The sequence below is a fragment of the Diachasmimorpha longicaudata genome, chromosome 5 (assembly GCF_034640455.1).
Source record: "Diachasmimorpha longicaudata isolate KC_UGA_2023 chromosome 5, iyDiaLong2, whole genome shotgun sequence".
NCBI lineage: Eukaryota > Metazoa > Arthropoda > Insecta > Hymenoptera > Braconidae > Diachasmimorpha > Diachasmimorpha longicaudata.
In genome coordinates, this window is record NC_087229.1 from 2,374,657 (window position 1) to 2,397,553 (window position 22,897).

The following is a 22,897-nucleotide window of genomic DNA, read 5'->3' on the forward strand; positions in this document are numbered from 1 at the left end:
TTAAACTTGTTTGTTAATTTTTCCAACCGTAAAACTGTTAGGAAATAAATAAATTTTCAGGGTTCTGACGAACCTTGACCTCGCCATCACGCGGAGGGGTTATTCGGAACTGCTTTCTCATCTTTTCCGGCTCCCTATATGTTTCGAAAAATTTAAACTTATTGGTGATGTCAGAAGTTTCCACCTGAATCTCCGCAGTCGTATCTGTGCTTCTAATGACGTCGTCTGATACCTGTCGTCCCATGAAAGCCTTTTGTTTCCCCCCCAATCACCGACCCCAAAAAAAATACATTAGTAATCTTCTAAATTTTGATAACAAATTGGAGCATCATGGAAGAATTCCTCTATTTAATTAATGCATATTTCCACATGTTTATAGTAGCGTTTCCAAATCCAGTGGAGTTCGATGAAAAAAATAATTAATTAACGTACATTTTTCTGATGTCATCAAAGCAAGAAGATAAAAATTTAGCAGAAATAATCGAACTTATCTACCTATATAATTGAAAGATTTGTAATTAAATAAAGACAAAATCATTTAGAAACCTTAATACTTCGTCAGTTTTCCCTGGAATTGCAAAATTGATTTATAGTGAAAAGGAAGCAGTTTAGGACTACGAGTCCAAGTTGTGAATTTAGTTCACTAGATATTTTAAAAATATGTGATGTTTGGATTGTTCATAGAGGGATGGACAAGTATGTAGTACATAAACGACTCAATTTTACCTGAAATTTTGGGAAAGTATTCATCCTGATTTCAGTAACGTTAAATAGATATTGTAAGAACCTTTACAGGACATCAATAGTAAGTTATAGCAACTCCAAAGAACTTTATTACGAGACTTGGAACTATACTAGAAAGAATCGTGTGATCGCAAATCACGAAACCAAATAAACTGGTGAAATAATGATTTTATTAGAATCAAATATAAATACCAGCTTACGCAAACAATAAAGGCAGGTTGGTATAATTGCATTTGGTAACTGTCAAATAAGTATTCTGGTCGGGATCTGTAATCGCAGTTTAAGTTTATATATTGATTTTCAAATAATTTCATCTGGATCTTAAGGTACTTCCACAGTAAGTATATGGGAGCAGAAGGAAATGAGAGAGAGAGTGGAATTTTTTAGACAATACTCTTCGTGTAATTTCGAAATTTCTCACGGAAGTCCTGAATCGATTTTCCGTACCAATTTGTGGAAAGAAAATCATCAAAAGTGGCATTTGTACGGGGTCTTATGAGACACTTTTCAATGGCGAATGACAAGGTTTGATAATTTTTGGAGAAACCGAATCCGTAGTTGATCGATTCGTGCATGTTTCCAAAATACATGATAGCAATTTCATTACTCACCACAGTTTTCATGAGCTATTGGTAAATATGTGCGTCAAAATCATGATTTTTTGAGACGTTATTTATCCAACGATAGAAGAAAAAAAGAGATTAAAGTGCGCAATCTTTATTCCCGCTTCATAATTTTTAGACTCACTCTGGAAGTACTTCAATATGAAATTGAGTCACCCTGAAATAGGCAGACTAATTATAAACTATAGCGGGCCCAAATATTGAGACCGTTGTGAGGTGCATATCAGCTACATCTCCACACTGAACCCTAAGTCCTGGTGAGAGTCAATACTTTGAAAATAAATGCACCTGCTCATCATTGTTTAGAAGGAAAAGTCTAGAAATGGGAAGTCCCGTACATGAACAATCATTCATGATAATGTGATAAGCCACAGCATAAATACACTGATAGCAACCAGATTCCGACCTAACATACTTCAAAATACATCTTTGACAAGCAAACAAATCCAATATGTTCCTATCAAAACAATATAAATTCCTTTGGAGTAGCATACCCAATTCCTGCCTGATTTGCAATCTATCCTAAAATGCAACAATTGCTCACAAAAAAATTTTCAATGTGATTCGTACTCTGAATGTTCCTTTTACTGTGTAACGTAATTGGTAGCTATAAAAAAAAATTGAAACTCACATCTCGCGCCCGTCTTGGGGCCTCAGTAGGAGTTTTGGGATTGACAGGCGTCACAGGTCGTCCAGTCTTAGCTGCAGTAGCGTCCAATTCCAAAAATAGAGAGCGGGATTTCCTGCTGATACCTGTGACAGTATGAATGCGATCATTTTTGGGAAATGACTATGAGCACGGTCAACTCACTAGTGACGTGGATTGTACGAAAGATGATACGGTAACATTACACTGCAAAATATTGCCAAAAAATGTTGCAAGACATAATTTTACTGAGATAAATAAATATAGCCAAAAATATGGTAGCAAACAATATTACCATTCCATCATATTATATACTTTTAAGGGACAATTCCCTGAAAGCAGTTGGTTTGTAATTTTATAGGTTCATCATGGATCATCAAAGTTAACAAAATTGAAGAGCTGTCATTTGATATTAAATTTTTATCAATTTGCATCATATTAATTTGCTATTCCATGTGGGAAAACAGTAATTCAGCAGTGATAAAACGAGGTGTTCGTTTTGAGTATTTAGCAGTATTCAATGAATCTCTCGGAATATAACGAGGATTTTTTTCTCTGTAAAATACTGATTTTAAGTATAAAGGACTCAATATTTATTGTTTTATATTAGAACTAAATATTTTGCCCATCACAGTAAGCAGAAAATTCTTGTGCCCAAAGTAATTACTAACCAGAAGTAAATTTACTGGGCATACGTATGTCTTATAGAAATATTTACGTAGATTTCCTGAGGACAAGTAAATATATTTGTCAAACGATTGTTTTTCTTGAAAATGTGATATCTCAAATTGGGATAAAGCTATCAGTCCACTATGAAAAATGGTCATTTTACGCCAAAACTCTGGTAAAAAGGATTTTCTTTCAGCGACAAAAAAAAATTACCAGCAGCGATGACCTCCTCATCTGGTTTCTCTGCTTTCGGCTTGTTGTCTGTCTCGTCCTCATCAGCAACAATAGGTTCACCTCTCTCAAATCGTTCCTTAATCGATCTAGCATGGGTGGAATTCTGAATCTCCTCAGCTGGGTTGATCTTCGTGACCTTTTCGCTGGTTGCAACCGCCTGCTGATACATCTCCTTCATCTTCCCCTGTTTGCCCTAAAAGAAAGCCATAACGTTCAGTATCGCCTCGAGAAGTAAAAGATAGTATTCAACGTAGAGATAAAAGCGAATAAATGGAAGAGAAAAATGAATGACCATGAAGGGTTGAACGTCTCTTACCATGAAGAGTCTTGATCGAATGCCAGCGATCTCCTCTTTACGGGCCTCTCGTTGCGACTCCTTTCTTCCTTGCTGACTTGTAACTTCCCATCGATTCTTCATATCGTCCATCTTACTAAAACTCATTGGACGTTCACGAGTTGTACGCTTCGATTTTACTATCTCCGACTCTGCAGCAAACAATAAAAAATTAATTAATACACGAAAATTACGTACAAAAGAATAGAATGAAAAAGTATTGATAATTGGGATTGATTGTGAGAGTGATCTCTTGGCAATGGAATTTTTTCCCTTCCACGCGAAAGCCCTGCATTTGAGCGATTTATACGTTCTTCGATTTGCAGTTTTTTCAATCTAGAATTGGCGCCTTCGCTAACCAAACAGTGAAATAGAAATATATATTTTCTGCAAATCAATGTTAATATGTACGAATGCAGAAAGTATATGTTACTCTGACGAAATCCCCGCAACAACTGACTAAAACTAAAGAGTTTTCACACTCTGGACCCATGTAACAAAGGCTCTTCATTTCTGCTTCTCTATCTTCATTTTTTATAGGTTTGTCCCTTACTCTATGTCCTGTAAATACTTTTCGTAACGTTTACTCACTTCTGGGAAGAACCATAAAATGTCTTAACATATTCTAATACAAAGCAAACTTGGTCAAAGCAATAAATAATTTTTTTCGATTTCAAATATTCCAACAAGAATGTTATAAACCGAGAAAAATGTTCTTCTATGTCTGCTCATAGCAGCAATGGTTGAGCTTTACTTTGGTGCGCGGTTTCAGTTCGATTGGCCCAGTAATTCTTGAGATACAAGAACTTCTTCAAAGTTCGGTTTTCTCAATATTTCAAAAGACTGTTTCACCAATTTTAATGTGTTAATTTTGTCTCAATTCTACATTGTAACATTATAGTGAGTAAAGTAGTGAAAATATGTAAAATGAACATGTAAACAAGTTTGATTGAAAATAAATAATTGAGAATAAATAGATAAATATGATACCTTCAGTTTCCTCTTCCTCATCCACTTCCTCCTCACTCTCACTGGTTTCTTCGTATGGTATACCGTTCAATGACTCGTCCGCCACGCCAATGTCCATTCCCTTTGCCTGGAATCTGTGGTGCAACATAATCTTAACTTTTGTTACGAACATCAACGAGGGGAAAAAAATAAATTCCAGTAAAGCAATTGTGCGAAACTCCGATTTTTCGTATTCGATTGCGAAATTTCGCTGACCACCGGAGTAGAATCGCATTTCCTCTGTCGTAATGTGAGATTCGAGAACTCTCGCGGATTCTCTCTTTGGCCTTTTGTTGAACAATAAATGTTTTCTTAATCCGCAAGTTTTATTTACTACGTTTAAATGATTCCGGTGTTGCGTTGAATTATTATTCTTTAATTTCTATGATGGGAGGAAATTTAAATGGGTTGTTAAAAGATTCTTCAAGTAGGTCACAATCTGTTACGAAAAAATTTCTGGGTAAAACTCATTTGGAAAATAATCTTCTTGGTAGAGATTGATTTTTTTACTGTAATTTCTAATTATACGTACTTGGCAAGCTTGCTGAGAATGCTCGGTGACCTTTTGACAGCGACCTGTGAGGGTGATCGTTCAATCTCATTCTTTTCAGCATCAGACTTCTCAAATACTTGGAAGCGTGACTTAACGTTCAACGAAGACAGCTCCTCGAGTCCAAGGTCAGGCTTGTCCGATGCTAAAACATCATGAACATAAAATAAAGTTTTGATTGTAATTGATGTTAACAATGCACACAAAGAAGCTTGTTATCGGCACGTTAAGGTAATAAAATCACTGTAAAAATTATTGGTTTTCAATTATATTTGTCAACAGCACAGCTTGCTCATACCCTTAAATATTAATAATTTTTATTTTTCTACGAAAAATTGATTGTGTTAATGTTTATCGACGAGACTTCGCCACTCAACACAGATTTCTTTACCTCTGACCACATCGGGTGGTAACTCTTTTGGCTGGTTCTCACGTATGATCATCTCTGGTTTTCTCGGTCTCACTGAGAAATTTTACAATTAATGTCAATGAAATTTAAGAAATGAAAGTAATTTTTTTGTATCATCAGATCATTAGAATAATTTGATTTATTCTTAATCTTAAGATCTACATCCGTTCTTGTCATATTCCAGTTGACTCAAAGTAGTTAAATCTTTCAATAGAAAATTTGAATGTGTTCTGTGAAATATTAAAAAGTACAAGTGACCGGTTATATAATTCTTCTCAACCAACCGTTCGGTGAAAAAAAACATTCGTTTAAAACCTCATTTTTTCAAGTTCCATGACATTCTAAAACATTTGACGCATTCCTTGCAAAACAACGCGTTCAATGTTGCTCGTTTTCTTATTATGTTGACCATCGAATTATTATAAAAAAATGATGACAACATCACTTTAACAGGCACTCGGACATTGGTTCCACCAAGTACTTTTACTCCAATGCCTTGCCTTAATTGTAAAAATATTCTCTCTGTATTTGAAACTTCTCTTCTTTTATATCTTCATGGCACCGACTGAATTGAGTGCCATGATACTACTGACGTACTTTCCGAGCCGATGCGGAGCCCGTCGAATGCCACTCTTCAGTTTTAGCCGTCGATTTGTTAAATTGTTAGACTTTAAGTGAAGGTTAAAACGCGAAAGGTCCAAATTCGCATCTTTTCCGACCATTTACGACTCCTTATTCATTGCATCCCATTCTGTCTTTCGTCCATTGGAATTTTTAACTTCGCAATGTTGGCTTCGGGGTGCTAAAAAAACATGGCTGATGGAAGGTTTTGCTTGTGTGCTACGTTTACTACGTTACTAATCTCTCGCAATTTAATTGCATATATACATTTTTTAAGGAGATTCGTCGATAAACGAAACATTTTGAGACAGAACTTTCTCATTAAGCTTTTCATAGTTTACTTTGATAAACGGGGAAACTTTCCATCGGTCATGTTTTCCTTGGTACCAGTGGTGCCGCACTCGATGACTCGCGGACCCAATAAAATCAAGTATATAAAAGCACGCAAATTACAAATTTTTGAACTGATTTCATGCAAACAGTTTCCCTAAACTTTCCTTGTCACACTAAAATTGTTAATTCGACTGTTCCATATTAATTATGAAACCTTTGCTAATGTAAAGAACTGCGGACTCGTTGCAATGCCCACTGAGAAAAATAACGAGTACCAATTAAAGAGATATTTTTTCCAATAGTATCAAAATAATATTTTCGTCAATCAATAAAAACTCGATTTCTTTCATTTATGTTCATGAATTTCTAGAAATTTTTCAAAAAAGATATTGTAAAATACCCAAAATACAATCAAAATGAAAAATAATTCATTTCTTCTTAAAAAATCTATCTTTGGCACTATATAAACAAATATTTTTTCATTTTTTCTCCTCAGTGCAATGGCCAATTTAATGGCTCCGCAACGCAATTTTGTTACAATGATAATCATTATTATTTGAATGACAAAGACATTCCTCGTGACTATCCATCATCAACAGTAGTGCGATTTCATTGTAGGAGAGTAGCTTAGGTCTTCGTTAAATTCATTCTTACCGGGTTGATCTGATTCTTCAACCGGTTTCGGTTGAAACAGCTCCTTGAAGTGCGCTTTGCAATAGAGGATACAATCATTGCTCTCGTAATTGTCGACATTCAGCTGCTTGCTGCACTGTACACATCGGAAACAGTTTTTGTGCCACACAAGTCCCTCGGCCTTCGTCTGTTCCATTTGGAATACGACCTTGCCACAGCTGCGGCAGTTGGGATTCGCATCGCCATTTTGGCCCACCTGGTAACACCATCAGGATGCAGGTTTAAAACAGTAACTTTTTTTTTATGGGTATATAGGAAGCAAAGCGTGACGCAATGGGAAGATGATTACGGAATTACGTTATGTCCAATTTTCGAGGACTATAAGATGTATTCATACTTACAGAGTTTAATTGTTGATGGACTTTTGAAGCATCCACGGAGCGAACATGGAGGACGTTTTTCTTAGTGAGTGCATCGAATTTGTTGAAACTTGATTTCTGAAAAAATAAATTGAGATTCAGATCATTTGATGGATCTCGAAGGAGAATTAGGGACATAATCGAGGAATTATTCTTATAATTCAGTTGAAAATATATAAATATACATAGAAATATATACATAGAGAAAAGCTATTCATGTACGTACATGCACTGAATAATATGTTTGATTCCAGTGCTGGGCAAAATAGCATTTTATAAATACGAAGGATTCAAATCTTTTCGGACTTGGTATTTTCCACATTCTAAGTAACAAATTATCTGAATGGCAGGGAAAGGGGCTAATTGAGACTTGAATGAATTCAAAATGTTCATTCAGGTGTATAAATAGCGTGTAATCAGTCAAATTTCTTATCAACAAAAAATAGGTTGGATTTCATCTCTTCACCAAAAAAGAACGAAATGAAAAAATTGTTCTGCCCATCGCATTGAGTCCTCTTGTTTTTATTAAAATAAGTGCATTGTAAATTCAATAGATGAGTGAATTGAGAAGCGATGACAGACCGTAGGCGAAGGAACTTCCTGGTGAGATTGCTAATCGTGACAAAAAAGGCTGCAAGGTGAGAAAAAATAATAATAAAACCCATCACCACGTGATGATAATAATTCTGTTATTTTCCTTGGTACCTTACCTGGATTCCAAGGAACCTCGGACGTGAGCTCGATTCCTGCTCAATTCTTCTCGTTAAATTTGCCAAGCTACAGTAGGACGCTCTCTATTGTTTTAATAGTCAGTAGTTTTTTTTTGTTCAAACAAACAGAAGAGCGGAATGCAATTTTAGTAATCAAATTAACCGATGTAAGCATAAACGCGACCTGCGCTACAACTTTTGTCTGTCAACTCAGCAATTTTTTCTCTTTTATCCAGAAATAAAGCAAGAGCTTGAACTGGACTATTTACCAGAGAATAAATACGTTATGTTCACAGACAAATGTGACACTCTGAGAGGTTGACAAGTCATCGAAAAATATTTGAACATTATCGTTACGTCAGTATCCCACTAAGTCAGGTAACACTTCAGTTCATTAACTAACAATTTCTGAGGGTGACAATTGGGAAGTTGTTTAAAACTGATCATTCATAACTTTGAAATGAGTGCCAGAGAAAAAAAACTACATCTTGAGTCAAGATGTCAGTTTTGTTAAGAATTAGTTCTAATTGAATCAGATGCTTCTAATAGGTCTTTCTTTCGAACCTCAGTACTTTATTGTACTTTATCCTTTAAGCAGCTTCTTGTTTATCACCTTATACAAGAGAACAGACGGACACCCCGTTAAATTCATAACCAACTGATTGAAATATTTTTCATTTCAAATTACTTCGAGCTCAATAATTCATTAAACGTTCTGCCGAGATCGTCTCATTATTCGACTTTTTACAAATACACCATTTTCCCGTTTGATGATTATTCAATGGCTCATGAAGTTTCATCGACGTGGAAGGAGTTTTCCACTTTCTCATTAAACTTTTGCGACATTCCAACAATTTTACCCAAACTTTTGAAAAATGGACACACGACTATAAAAATTTGTGAGTTATGGGATAATGACAAAGCCTTAAAATGGTATATTTTCATGTCCATCGGATCCAGTCTTTCTCAGAAATTCACAGAGAAGATATTGTCAATAACTCCTTAATCGGTATTATCAATAACTCCTGATAAATTTATTGTTTTTGCCCATCAGTTGGCTGACTTTCCAATGAAATAGCAAGATTCAAATGTCCTTCGAATTTTAATCAAACTCTCAGATGTCCCTACCTAACTGTACTTACAAGAGCTGAGACAGAGACTCTAGCAAAGACCGACGCATCTCTAGTAAATTTCCTCGCCCTGTCGTAGACCCTTAGGTCATCCATTGACTTTGCTTTCTGTTCATGCCATCCAGAAAATATTAATCATCAATCACTGAATAATGCGTTATTAGCGATAAAAGCATTTGATTCAATGTATAAATATAAATTATTATAATTAAATTAATTACTGAGATCAATAAAAGCGTAAATAATTGTTCGAGGAAGAGTAACGTACCTCTTGGGTCTCCATATTCGATTTTCCATGCCCTGGTGTAGCGTAATCCACGTCGTTTGCGTTCGATATGTCACCAAAGCTTCGGCACTGTTAGGCAACATGAATCTAGTGTTAGTGACAAGTGATGCTTAAGCAAATTGATGGATTATCTTAAAACTGGTATAACCAGTGCTCTTATCAGTGACGTTCATGGTGGATATAATCTGTAAGCCTTCGCACTATGTAATGAGAATGTGGGCTCAATCATATGAATTAATTTATTATTCTGTGTTATTATGTATAAATCATTCAATTAATCAATTTCCATCATTTTTTGGATTATTCTTTTTGCTCTAATTAATTCAAGGACAAAGCAAATAAGAATGTTAGTTTCATTTCCGTATTCATTCTCATCTCCAAGAAGAAATGAAGAAATTTTGTACGTACTGATGAAAATGATAGATTATTTCTTATTTCTAGTTGCAAAAAAGTCATAAATCACAACCGATCTATATCAAGCTTTCTTGGTGTTTTTTTTTACTGAGAATGTCAGGCGCATTCCGTTTTTCATGGCACAGACGTGTAAAAACCGTTGAAAAGATCTCATACATGCTCTAACTAACAAACCATACTGTACGCCACTTACCAACTGTTTGATGGACACTCCGGTCTCGATTACTTCCTTGCTCGACTTCTCATTCTCGTTCCTACTCGTCTCTGATACATAACACTGTGTCTGTGTCATGCAATTACAAATTTTTTAGATCATCCAACATCAGAAGGATAAAACAAAGACGGAAATGCATCGGTGAAATAATTGCATGCTGAAGAATTTAGTGGGTAAAGTTTAGCTGGGAAATTGTCATTGTATTCAGCAGCACTTGGCTGCAAATTTTGGCCCGAATCGAATTATTTAATTTATCTTCTGAAGTTTAAAGCCGGTCCTTTCAATAAATAAAAAGCCAACACATTCAACTTCATGCATTTTACGATTGTTTATTGTACTTGAAATATAGTTGTGGAGAAAAAAAATGAGACTATTTATGAGGAATGTTGCAAAGCCTAAACATCTTACCGTCTCTGAGGTCTATATTCAACTCGATAGTAGTAAAGTGCATTTGATCGATACTCCAATGTGAGTGCTGAATAGTGTATATCGATACGATTGCAGGAAAGTGTTTTTCCATACTGATATTCACTTTTTCTCGTCTGGGGATCGGCATTAACCCTTCCCCGAACTCGTAAAAGGAAAATTCACTATAGAAAAATATCATTCATGACTAGTGATATGAATATTTTCCCTGGCGTGACATGCGAGCGAAAATCCCTATGGCACTCGTCCTGAAATATACTATTTCCGTACTGATCTTCACTTTTCCTCATCCCGGGATTGGCATTGGCCCTTCCTCAAAATTGAAAACGTGAAAATCACTGCGGAAAAGTCCCTCAGCACTCAACCTGGAATCTACTATTGGACTTGTGGAAGGTTTACGGGATGAGCCGAAAATAAATAATCCCAAGATGTGTTAGAATTGGAGTTTTGCGCAGGTGAAACGCACACGGAGAGAAAAATTCCTTAAAAATTCAAACTTACGGAACAGATCCGCATTTTTTCACTGAACATTCTGGACTTTTTCTCGAAGGGTCACCGAAAAAGTGCGTAACTCCTCCGTAATTTTTACTGAATACTGTTTTGACTGGCAGATTACGGAACAGACACCTAATTTTTTAATAATTTTTGTCTCGCTGTACGTAAATGTTACTTTACACGCGATCTACCGAAAAAGTAGTTTTTCGTTCGTGGGAAGACTGTCAGACGAACCAAAGGCAAGTGATATAATCCCACGAGCTAAATACAATTTTTTTAATGAATGTAAAACGATTGTTTTTCCGAATAGACATGTACTGAATATTTGCCATCTTTTCCTCCCACGTATCACTACTTTTCAACATGGCAATGAAAAATTGATTAGTAAAAGTTGCCAGTGTTGGATCAGATTAGCGTGAGCAGAAGGAGAATTTTTTTACATCTGAAAGCTGAGTTTGAGAATGGCGAGCAGATGACGATACTCACCAGGGACTTGACGTTGACGTTGGACAGATCGTCCTCATCCGAGAGTTCTTCCGTCTGTGGTTGAACGCGATGAATACTGTGCATGCTTTTTTCTTCGGCATTAACGTTCTAAGTGGCAAAACATGCTGCTAATAATAGTGTTATCGAAGAGAAAGAGTGAGAACAAAATTTTTCTCTGGACTTCCCCAATGTCTAATGATATGGGCCGTTCTACCAACCACAGGAAGCTAAAAATCCAGTAGAAATTACCGTATCGTTGGGTAATCATGTTGTATATTGTTAGTTCGCAGCAAATTACCGTGCCTCTTAGTAAAATTTGTGAACTACCCAGTAACAGTTATACAAATAGCTGTTCGACAAATATTGACCAACTGTTAGGTAATTTTTTTCAAATGGTCACGTAATTTTTACCAAGCAGCCGACAATTTTTACTAAATGGTACAGTAATTTTCCCCCAAACGGCCAAACCACAACACCATTACCAAATGGTACGGTAATTTCTCCTGGATTTTTCTCTCCATGTATCGCACGCACATCCGGCCTCAATATTTTTTTTCCCATTCTGACCGCAAAACAGCGTTTTACTGATGTTGTGTGTAATTCATTCATCACACGTAATTCACCCGAATTTGAATTTAAGGTATTTATGGCGTCATCAGAGAGAAAATTAAAAAAAGTCGAGATAGCTTTTGGTAAATACAGTCTTCGATGTATCAAAAAACATCGCAATAAATCTCAGATAGCCTAGGGGAATTATAAACATTGTTGCAATATTGCCTGGGCATCGGTAATATAGGAAGAAAGATGAAATTACTGCTGTCTCATTCAAGTTTATACATACGTGGTAAATTTAGAAATTATTTTTATTACTACAACTTTCTTAAGCTATCGGACATTTTGTATGTCGCATTTTTAAAACTTCAAAAAAGGTATTTACAGAAAATCATCAACTTCTTGGCCTTTTTTTCTTTCTCCTTGACAAGGCCGTAAATACTTTCCGACAAATATAGAAAAATATTTATATAAGTAGTGCAAGCAGACCAGAAAAGGGGTTGAGAATGTTTCTAATGGAATAGCCTCTATTCAATAAGCTATAAGTAATTTTCATTGACAAATCGGCAGTACTACTGAAACAAACGATAATTAACGAAATCCATCAATCAATTTTGCTCACTCAATCATAGAATCGCCGGAATTTTATCTATGCTTAATCACAAATGAAACGACGAATCAATCAACTCACTAGCTTCTAGCAACAACAACAACAGTTTCACAATAAATTAGCAATACCACCATGCACAATCTTTATTGATTAAAACATAAAAGTTTATTGTTGTTTTATTTACTTACCACTGAGATATTCTCCTTCTCAAGGTCACTCTTCTTGCTCTTTTTAGTTTTCTTGGTTTTTGGAGTGCTGATTTGCGATACATCGTTGCTACTCCCCTCAATCTTCTTCTTTTTGGTCTTCGTGATGGTCTTGGAGGTGGACGAGGTTACTGTGCTGGTTGTTATCACCTCTTCATGGTTTTCGCTCTGGACGCAATAAAATTTGGTTAATACAAGTCAGTCATAAAATGTTTATTGGGTATAAATTATCCTACTGTCCTCCCAGGATGTGGTTATTGAGACGAGTTTCTTCTAGCATTTTTTATTGTGAAAAATATTGAAAATCCTAATCAATACATTCCAATATTGCTATGAAAATTAACGCATGTTCAAGCGGTTTAGAGTCCTTACATGTTCATAGTATTTTCTAATCGGTATTTTGTATAGACTTTGAATATTGAATCGAAGTGATAATTAGAAAACTCCAATAATACGCAAAAATATTTGAGATATTTTCCGCACGATGGTCTTCACTAACGAAAATTTTCTATTTAAATACTAATATAACAATTTTCCTATTTTATATAATCCACTTATTAACTGATTATCGATTTACTGTTATGCTCTTATTTTGCCGACCGGATACCCTGCTTTTAAATATTTTTAGTTGCTAACTTTAACCAAATTTGACTAAATTCAGCTGAAATTCTGAAAAAAAATCATACGCAGTCAGTATTAATATTTCGTTCTTATAAACAAATAACAGAACTTGTTTCCCAGCCCGTGGATTATCTTTTCCAAAGTGTGAAAAAATTCCTTGATGTTCTACGTCTAGTGATTAAAAATTCAGATTTTAATCTCTGACTATAACGGAAATGTTGAATTTCCCATACAACATTATGTTAAGTTCTGATTTTTCACCTCTTTTTTTGGAAAGCCGAAAAATGTTTTGATTCCAAATGTGATAGTTCTCTACAAATTTTGTGTAGTTTTGGATAATCATAGAATTTAGTAAAAGGGTCGAACTACTGTAAATACTCCTATAGGACCATGACAGATATCAAACCAACTCCGCTAGATAATTTCAGAAAATTATTCAGTTAACTACAGAAAATTATAATTAACTGATTGTAAAATAATCTGAATTTTCAATCGCCATTGTTTTAATTGTTATCAGATAAAAAAACACCGAATAAAAAGAATTGCATCTCAAATTTGAAAGGACAAAATGGTAGGCACTACATAGCCTTGAATGAAGACACGAAAATACCTGTCCCACACGCGAGGACATTAAAACAAAAGGTAGTTCTGCAGAACAAAGAAATTGTACGATCTTGTTAGCCATTCGGTTTTTTTTCCTCTATTCATTGAAATAAATTTGGTCTTACAACAATAAATGAAATACCTACACTTCTAGAATGCTCTGTTTCATCCATCATTGCGAAAATGGGGGGAATAAAAGGAAAGAAGACAGCATTGGGCCACACATCCGGCAGTTCAGGAACCGTAAAGAATAATAACTCTACCCTTTCTTCCACAGAACAATAACGTTACTCCAAAGGTCACCACTTTAATGATAACTCGTGTCGATTATTCTTCAACTGAAGGCCCTCGCTGGAGGATAAATACGAAACTACCGTCGGTAATGACTTGGAGGGACTGAAAATATGATATTTTTTTTTCTGTGGTGATGCCACGCGTGAGTAACGGTTAACGAAATCGAATCCGGTCCGCCATGAAATTGTTGATGTTTTTAACGGATCGTAGGGCAATACTCTGGTGGCAGCTTAAACCGATGGACATAACTACGAATATTTGAAAATTTCTGTGATTATTTGTCTGGCCCAAATATCGACCAATGGAAGTGCACCATGAGACATCACGTGGTACAACCAGCATGGGATTATACTGATCATCATTTAATCATTCCCTCTGGTAGTTGGTATATAAAAAAAAACAAACATGGTCCAGCCTAATTGACCCCGCGACAATTTTTATTTCTTAACTGTGAGTTTTGTCTGACGGTGCAATTCTATTGGTCGCCAGTTGGGCCGGAAAAATAATCCCTCGAATACCACAGGAGCATCAAAATTATCTGGCATTTCCCTGGAGGTTCCTCACAAACGAATAAAGGCATCAAGTATTTCAGGAAAATTGACTGCTTCATTTGTTGGCAAACAATGTATCCGGAAATGCTCGATAATTTTGAAACTCTTGTGGTATTAAAAGTGAAAAAATGTATCTCCACTTTTCATCAAAATTTGTATGAGGCAAAGTATTTTTGGTAATAATTTGGCTGTCAAGGAACACTAACAATCCAACAGCGAAGTGAAAAAATGGGATGTCACTTTCGATTATTAACCAGTTTTGATGAATATCTCGAAGTCTAAGGCAGATAAGAACATTTTTATTATGAACTTTTTTGTGGAGCGAATTTCATTCCACAACAAATGTCATGACAAAAATTCCGCTACCTTCCTTAGATTTGGAGCATTGCTCAAAAATTGGAGTCAGAGATGAGTCAACTTATCTCGATTACGATTTTTTAGTTGAATAAGTAGGTGTTCACCTCTAATTTTGATGACACTTGAATGTGTTATAGAGGACTCAAATCAACTAACGGAAGCGTATTTTTCTCTATCAACCCATATGCGGGTCTAGGGGGTGAAACTGCCCTCTGAGATTGGCCGGAATTCCTTCAATTGCACGTAGAAGCAGAATATGTAGACTCAAATTGATTATAGAAAATGATTAAGGTAGCAATTGAAATTTCGGAGATGAACTACCCCCATGAAAAACCATCAATTCAATAAAAAATGTATTGCTTCGAATTCAATGAACTTAATTACACGTGAAAATCCATAAAAAATACAAAACAGCTTTTTTTGCATTTTCTAAAAAGGTGAAGGAAAAGAAAAATCAATTTTCCAAAATTCGACCATTTTTTCAATAGCGCATATTGAGGGTGCATGGTATGCGTGGACAAAAATTAACCGTCTACGCATAGCTCTGTTTAGTCCACGTCAGTATTCCATAGATTTTCTCAGAACACTGGCAGAATGTTTAGAATAGTTTTAATAAACAGAAACAGAGAAGGAAAAGAAAGAAATGAGTGAACAAGCACCTTTTGTTGAATGGGTCCAGAGTGTGAAAACACTGGTCACTGAGGGTTAGTTCCTCTGGAGACATCATAGGAGAAAGATATACCTTTTGCGTGCGATAATAAAGAATTAAAGTTAATAGCCGAATCGTTTAATATTATTTAGTAAATCCCATAGTAAGTCCATAATCCAATAGCGCACATAAGGAGAATCCACTGCCTAAACCCCCATAACAAGTGATAACAAAAAATCGTCTAATTAATTTGACTTATCTATAACTTATTCAAGTTTCATAAAAAGACACCCTTATTGTTTCTAGTAGGACATTGAGCCATGACTTTTTTCATCTCCCATTCATACAGTAAAAAAAATAAGAGCTTTCCGAGAACCACATGTTTTCTTCTATAAAACTGAACTCAACAAAACAATTAACACTAATAATTTGCTTCACTGGGAAGAGAATATTTTTGTCAATTAATAATTGCAATAACGCGACCCCATCCACGAAGCACTAAGTATTTTCCAAAGCCGACGACATCTTCCATTTTGTCAGAATTTTCGCCATTTCGTGAATTAGTCGCATCAGAAGTTCGAGTGGTGTGTAATAACATGAGAAATAGCGTTTGAACGATCTTTGTCCACAATACGAGGCAGAACGACAAGAAGTGATCGACTTCGGGGTGAAAGACAACATTGAAGTAAGGAGATCGTTAAGAATGCTTCTCCGTGAGTGTTAGGTATGCTGAAGTATGGTATTGGGATTTTCACTTGGGACAATGAACTCAGAGGACCACTATTTAGTTGAGAGAGTGGTACGGAGGCTCAAATTCCACACAATAATATAAGCATGTGGAGAGCCTACACTCTCACAAGGTTCAGCGAAGTAAAATAAAACAAATGACTTGGTGAACTCATCGCGCGATAATTTTGTGCCGGGAGAAGAACTTTTGTAGTGTGAATCGATTGAATGGGATATTTTCGTTTTTTTCTCGTGATAGTGTTTGCAGAAAGGAGTGCAATGAAGTTTCTAGTGGAGTGTTGATGTCAAACGACTATGAAAATGTCTTGTGGTCGAGGATATCCAAGCTCTATGCATAAGGTTACCATCTATTTTGAGTTGCTGACTGAATTTAGTATGTCTTGATTTCCTAGATAGGATAAATCACACATAAAGTATCAAAATAATTATCAATTACATATAATAATTAAAACTATTGCGAATTATGATGAGTGATTATTACTTATTATAATTAATTATAATTATTCATCATAAATCCATACTATAAATTCCAATTCGTCTCTAGTTATGAAATTTGATAATTAGAGAATAACAAAATGGTGAATAATTGAAGAAAAAATTAACATTCCTCAGTTTCGCTATTATATTTTACCCAAAATTATCATTTTGATTACTCTAAAATCATAATTGGGGGCCGTTTCTAACCCGAACAATTGTTATTTGAAATTTATCGAGCCCTTGATTCGAAAAAAATTCTAATCCGTGAAAAGTTGTCCAAATTAAAAAATTTCAACTTCAAAACGGACATTATCAAAAAGAAAGTGATCATTTTGTAGCTAAAGCACTTCCAATTAAATTAAACAATTCCAATTCCATTAAAAATTCAAACAAAAAGTGTCGAGTAAATACTTTGCACAAGAACAACCTAAAATAATAAAATCATTGTCAAATACCATAAACTTCAAAATAGAACAGTACTTGGATATTCTCTGGTGAACTAGTGTTGTGTTTTATCACTGAACGAGTCAAGGTCAAGTGTCTGGAAGGTGCTCACATCTAGAAGACTACCGGCAGACCGTTGCAGAGATAAAAAAAACTTGTTTTTATCTAACACCGGTGAGTGATCCCACCACATTCATTTATTATTCTAGCTATTCTAGCTGGATATTCAAACCCCTAAAATCACACCCTTTTCACCACACCCGGCTGCTATGTGTCCCAAACCGAGAAGGGCCTCAATTCCTAATCACTTGCTTTCACCGATCGATTAGATCGTAATTGTTTTCAAATTGAAGTGCATCCGTTATAACTTGAAACCATCAAAGAGGTCGATGAAAGCGGCGAAAGATGTACCATCCTCGGTGAAATAATCTCACAATGTTCCACAATTGACCCAATAATAATTCACTGGCCATCCTCTCCCGTCCCCTTCACAAAAAAAACATTCCTAGGATTCTCAATCTCTCCTCAAGTGGTTCACAGAATATCACTTTAATATAATCGATTAAGATCATTTAAAAGAGCAACTGGATTGACGCATTGGGCCTACTAACGTTAAATGTTACACACTGAATTGCCTTACAGTTTGCCCTCACCCACCGTCAACGCCGACGCTCGACTCGGCCTTGAGGCGATTAAAGGTGTCCGAGACTTGTAGCAAACGGGTTCAGGAAACTCCGTGCTCCTCAAACCGTGGCACGAGTAAAGAGACCCACAGCCGGATGGTGAAGATCGGATAACTTTGTAATATAAGTGGGGGGGGATTGGTTGATTCTCCTCGGCGTTACGCTACGATTGGGTACAATCCGTATATACTGGAATACTTGTTTTGTCAGTATGCGGTGAAAATGTACGTAATATACGCGAGCGTGGAGAGTGGAGGCGCAGCTATTACGGGCATTGACTCTATTAAACCGGAATTTTCAACCTAATCCTCATTCAAAGGTGTCCACAATTTACGATAATAAATTTTCTGGTTTTTTTATTTACACAGGAAAATAATGAAAATGGATAAAATAGGGGTAACGAAATTTCTGAGATATTTTAAAAAAACATTGAGGACGGCTGTATCGTTTATACAGCTGTAATTATGCGTGAATTTGTCCATAGATTTTCGTTCCATCTTCAAGTTCCTGGGAAGTCTTTGGATTTCATCGATTTTTTAAATAAATGTTCTGAATTCTACATGGAGAAAAATGTTCGATTAAAATGACGCAGCTTTTCCGGAATTCCAAAGTGAAATCAGGTTGTAGACGATTTACAGAACTGTCACGGAATTTTTCCGGAACGTTCCGTAATTTTGACCTGAATCGTCTGTGAATAATTATAATACTAAGATGAAAAAAAAGACAAATTTCTCAGTCGATTCCGCAATGGGTGAGCGAACTGCAAGTTCCCTAATTTTTACGAAATATTTTTCTCTAGAACATCGAATCGTCTCGAAATTTCAAGAAAAACGGTGAATACTTTCGAATTATCTATAATTTCTGTAAATTCTTTAAACATGTATTTTTTTCCATTTTGAAATAAATTTATAGAATTCCCTTGCAAGATTTAAAAATTGGTGGGATACCCTCAAAATTTTTGGAGACCCTCGGAATTCTCTGGAATTCTCGAAAAACTCCTTGAACATCTTCCAGCTTCATACACTAAGCGAAAAAAAATTGCTGTTCAAAATATAATCGATCTGTTAGAAAATATAAATATATTTCCACCTGATAGAATCTTTCTTCGGCTAAATCTAAACGGCGATGACCCAAACAAATTTTTTCTATCATCTAAAGTGTCTACTTGAGAGAAAAGTTTCGATTATCAGTCTTGAAATTCTTTATAATTTCCGGAATTAGAAGAATGCATAAGTATTTTTTCCCCGAATGACCCCTCCTATTGAAACCTTAGACATATTCACATAGAAAAATTATTATCCCAGGTCCCAGAAATTTGTAATATAATTTTTGAAATCTCAGTTAATCTCTTGCAAGTGTTTACGATGTGCACGAGTTAATCATTCATCGAAATGATCTGTTCATGATTTCCGCTCTATGACAACAATAAAGCGTTACAATTAGACAACTGGGATCGGTAAATTGGAAAGGCACCAGTTTACTCTCCCACAATAATCGCCATACATGCGACACAGTTACGAAATTGATGTTAGCATAAAGGTAAAAAAAACGAGTAAAACAACACTTACATCACACGAGTTAGACAAATCGCTGCTCTCGTCGTCTGGAGTTGCTAGGGGAGCCACCGAGGGTGAACTCAAGCATTGCTCACGCACACTATCATTTTTAGTTGGATTATTAGCTTCGTCAGTCTCTGCCAAGTCTTCGCCTTTAGCCAACACTTTATCTTCCTCAATAATTTCGCATTTTTCCTTTCGTTCTTCCAGCAAAATTGGTTCTGCTGTGGTTCTACAGAGGATCTCTTCATTAAACTGTTTTGAAGGCTCAATAATATCATTCGGTAATTGTTGTTGGACCATTCCTACCTCTTCAACCACGTCATTTTTCTCATCAACATAATTATTCTCACATAATTCGACATTTTGTTCTTTAACGATCTCTTTACGTTCCTTATCAATGAACTGATCATTCGCCATGATGATATCCCTCTCTCCTATCATTAAAGGTCCAAAAACGCTAGCATCCTTCAAAATACCCGATGATTTCCCCAGTAATTCACCAGGTTCCATCAACTCAGTCTCGAATTCAACAATATTTCCATGCTTGCTCACATCTTCTTCATATTTTACGTCGAGATCATCAGCCTCGTGTTCTTTTTCAACAGCAATTCCATCAAACACAGATGGAATACAATACGCCAAATCTTCATACGTCACTTCTGTATTGTCATGAATGGGAAAATTATCAGTGATTTGTCGAACCTGATCCACCCGATCGACTTCATCCATCCACATGTCCCTCGCACTCTTCTTCCGTTCATCTGGCTGATAACCATCAGCAACAAACTTCACTAGATCAAGTCCATCATCTTCAGCATCAGCATGATGTGGCTCTCCATTATCAACTTCAGATTCCAGCTCGTACGGTTGAATTTGTCCAAATGTGAAGTCAAAGTCCTGAGCGCTATCGTCAACGGACTGAGGTGCAGCATCAAATGAATCAACAGTTGTTGGCATATCTGTTTGGGAATTCTGAACTGTTTCCTCATTCTCGAGGTCTAGAAGTGATTCTGTAGCACTGCCACTCGATTTTATCGTTGCTCCTCGAATATCACCAGCAAATACCTGATTCAAATCATCATTGATCAGTTCTACAGGTTCGTTTGGCTCTGGTGATGGCGATTCTTTGATAACCGGGCTAGTATGACCGTTTCTGTAAGTGTAGGGATCCTCCACGGTATTGTAATGATTAATTTCCGCACCTATGAATTCGGTGTTGATGTCCAGTAAGTCCTGGCGTGGCTCAATAACGATTTTTTTTATTGAGATCGAAGGCTGATGGTGATCTTCTTCAGGTGCCAGCATGTCAACTTCACTGGAAGACTCTGAGCATATTCTAAGGGCCAATTCACTCTCGATAAGCTCTTGGAGACTCTTGTCCTCAGGGGTTAACTCGTTCTTCGTGTTGTTCGTTAGTATTAAATCGTCCTCGTCGTCACACAGGTTTAATAGCTGATTGTTACTTGGGGTTATATCGAGATCGATCAAACCATTGTTAGATTTGACACTGCATACATCGCTTTTTGTACTTACTGCATTTGATGATTTCTTGGAGAGCAACTCAGCCATTGCTGGGTGTGATGTTAGTGAAAATCTAGGAACAGAAAACAAGAGTGATTTATTATTTTTTTGGATATTGTTACATGTTCAAATACATTGTATATAGGAATATTTATTCGTATTCATTTTTATGGGATTTTGTTAAAGTTTCAAAACGAAGAGTCGTTGAAATAAAAATATATCTGACTGGCATTTGGTCAACTTATCAATAATAATCATTAGAGAGAGTTACTTAATGAATAATTAGTTTAATCATCTGTTGATTGCGAATGGAAACAATGCAATCCTCCACTCCCCAAAAAATCTAATTCTACTTGGAAACGTAAAAATGGATTGAAATGTCAAAATATAAATTGTTTTGATGTATGTGCGTGGTGCCTCCGGGGCCCTGGCCATTTGTTAGTTACAAAACAGATTTAGGTGGGCAAAAAAATTTCGAAATATTTGGAATTTTATGAGAGGGTAAATAAGAGTTGAGGCTAATTCTGGAATGACATTCAGTTCGATCGGCCAAGGCATTTTTAACAACTCATAATTTGTTTATAAATTATTTTTTCGAAATATCTTCAAATCTAAGGAGAGTATTCAGTTTTTGTTTCTTTTTATCGTTTTCGTCATGATTTGATCTGTTGGAAACATTCAAAAATTAGAAAGTGAACCCTGGAAGAAATCCTAGTTATTCTCACTTTTCTGTTTTTGAAAAAAAATCTTATTCGCCCTCTCCTCCGCCCAAAAATCGAGCTATCGACGCAAAATTCGGGCGAAATCTCCCTTTCATCACAAATATTACAGCAAAACGATTGAAAATTGACCTGAATTTCTTTTGCTTGAAGCACTTTAAAAAATTCCAACTATTGAATGGAGAATTTTTCTGTTCCTTTCTTTCACCCTTGTTTTGATTTTTTTTCTCTCTTACATTTCTTTGAGATCCTTAAAACGCTTGGAATCCCGGTGGGCATCGGTCGGCACGTTACCCGACACATAAGCCCCCTATTATTAGATGTTAATGTCCGTCTGCGTTCACAGCGTAAAGCTAGCAGTGCTCAAGTTGAAAATGTAAATTCTAAAGGAGATTGTGCAATTGAAACTTCAGGAAATGATGTGAGCCATTGCACGACAAATGTGTCAACCCTTAGCCCTCATCCTGCAGGCTTTTCCATTATGGGAGACTGACTTTTGAGGGAAACTGCACTATACTGAACTCAGAATAACTTTTCCTGGGCTTTGAAGGGTGGGGGGTACAGTTACAAGAGGGAATTACGTGGAGTGGGGGTATCCAGGGAAGTAAAAGCCGATACTGACTTTCATATACTCTTGAGCCGGTGACCTTTATAGTGATCCTTTGTAAACAAATGAATAAATATTGCTCGATAGAATATGCAATTTCTTTTTAAAAAAAGACGTAACGTTTTTTGTCAGCTTTTTCCTCCGCATATTTAATTTTGAAAAAATTGAGTTTTTATTCTCCTCTCTCTTAGATTTTCTATCAGTATTTTTCCATTCTCTAGACTAGGGAAATTCTCGTTGTAAAACTCAATAACGTTCGTTCATTGAAGAACTCTCACGTAGTACCTCAGCAGAGAAGTTTTCATAACGACAA

The 22,897-nt window shown here is 35.9% G+C and overlaps 1 protein-coding gene and 1 long non-coding RNA gene across 16 annotated transcripts in view; one reads left to right on the top strand and one right to left on the bottom strand.

Annotated features, from left to right (window-relative positions):
• Positions 1 to 22,897, bottom strand: part of LOC135162887 (xin actin-binding repeat-containing protein 2-like) — a 59,280-nt gene that overhangs the window by 13,612 nt on the left and 22,771 nt on the right. For 5 of the 14 annotated variants that reach the window (XM_064121815.1, XM_064121814.1, XM_064121822.1 and 2 more), the window contains exons 2-17: positions 19,747 to 21,331; positions 12,735 to 12,920; positions 11,385 to 11,492; positions 9,957 to 10,046; positions 9,332 to 9,418; positions 9,076 to 9,171; positions 7,934 to 8,017; positions 7,206 to 7,301; positions 6,826 to 7,060; positions 5,200 to 5,271; positions 4,791 to 4,953; positions 4,241 to 4,353; positions 3,233 to 3,402; positions 2,896 to 3,109; positions 1,999 to 2,120; positions 74 to 250 (exon numbers count right to left, since the gene is read on the bottom strand). In XM_064121815.1, coding sequence (XP_063977885.1) covers positions 74 to 250; positions 1,999 to 2,120; positions 2,896 to 3,109; positions 3,233 to 3,402; positions 4,241 to 4,353; positions 4,791 to 4,953; positions 5,200 to 5,271; positions 6,826 to 7,060; positions 7,206 to 7,301; positions 7,934 to 8,017; positions 9,076 to 9,171; positions 9,332 to 9,418; positions 9,957 to 10,046; positions 11,385 to 11,492; positions 12,735 to 12,920; positions 19,747 to 21,306 — 3,573 coding nt within the window. In that variant the 5' untranslated portion in view covers positions 21,307 to 21,331. The remainder of the gene's footprint in view (positions 1 to 73; positions 251 to 1,998; positions 2,121 to 2,895; positions 3,110 to 3,232; positions 3,403 to 4,240; positions 4,354 to 4,790; positions 4,954 to 5,199; positions 5,272 to 6,825; positions 7,061 to 7,205; positions 7,302 to 7,933; positions 8,018 to 9,075; positions 9,172 to 9,331; positions 9,419 to 9,956; positions 10,047 to 11,384; positions 11,493 to 12,734; positions 12,921 to 19,746; positions 21,332 to 22,897) is intronic. The other 9 variants (XM_064121817.1, XM_064121816.1, XM_064121818.1 and 6 more) reach the window with 9 other exon arrangements.
• On the top strand, positions 16,008 to 18,507 carry LOC135162892 (uncharacterized). 2 transcript variants are annotated; one of them, XR_010299033.1, is made up of 3 exons: positions 16,008 to 16,913; positions 17,390 to 17,669; positions 18,138 to 18,507. It is a non-coding gene; the product is annotated as an uncharacterized LOC135162892 (long non-coding RNA). The 2 variants fall into 2 exon arrangements; XR_010299034.1 differs by having other exon boundaries at positions 17,529 to 17,669.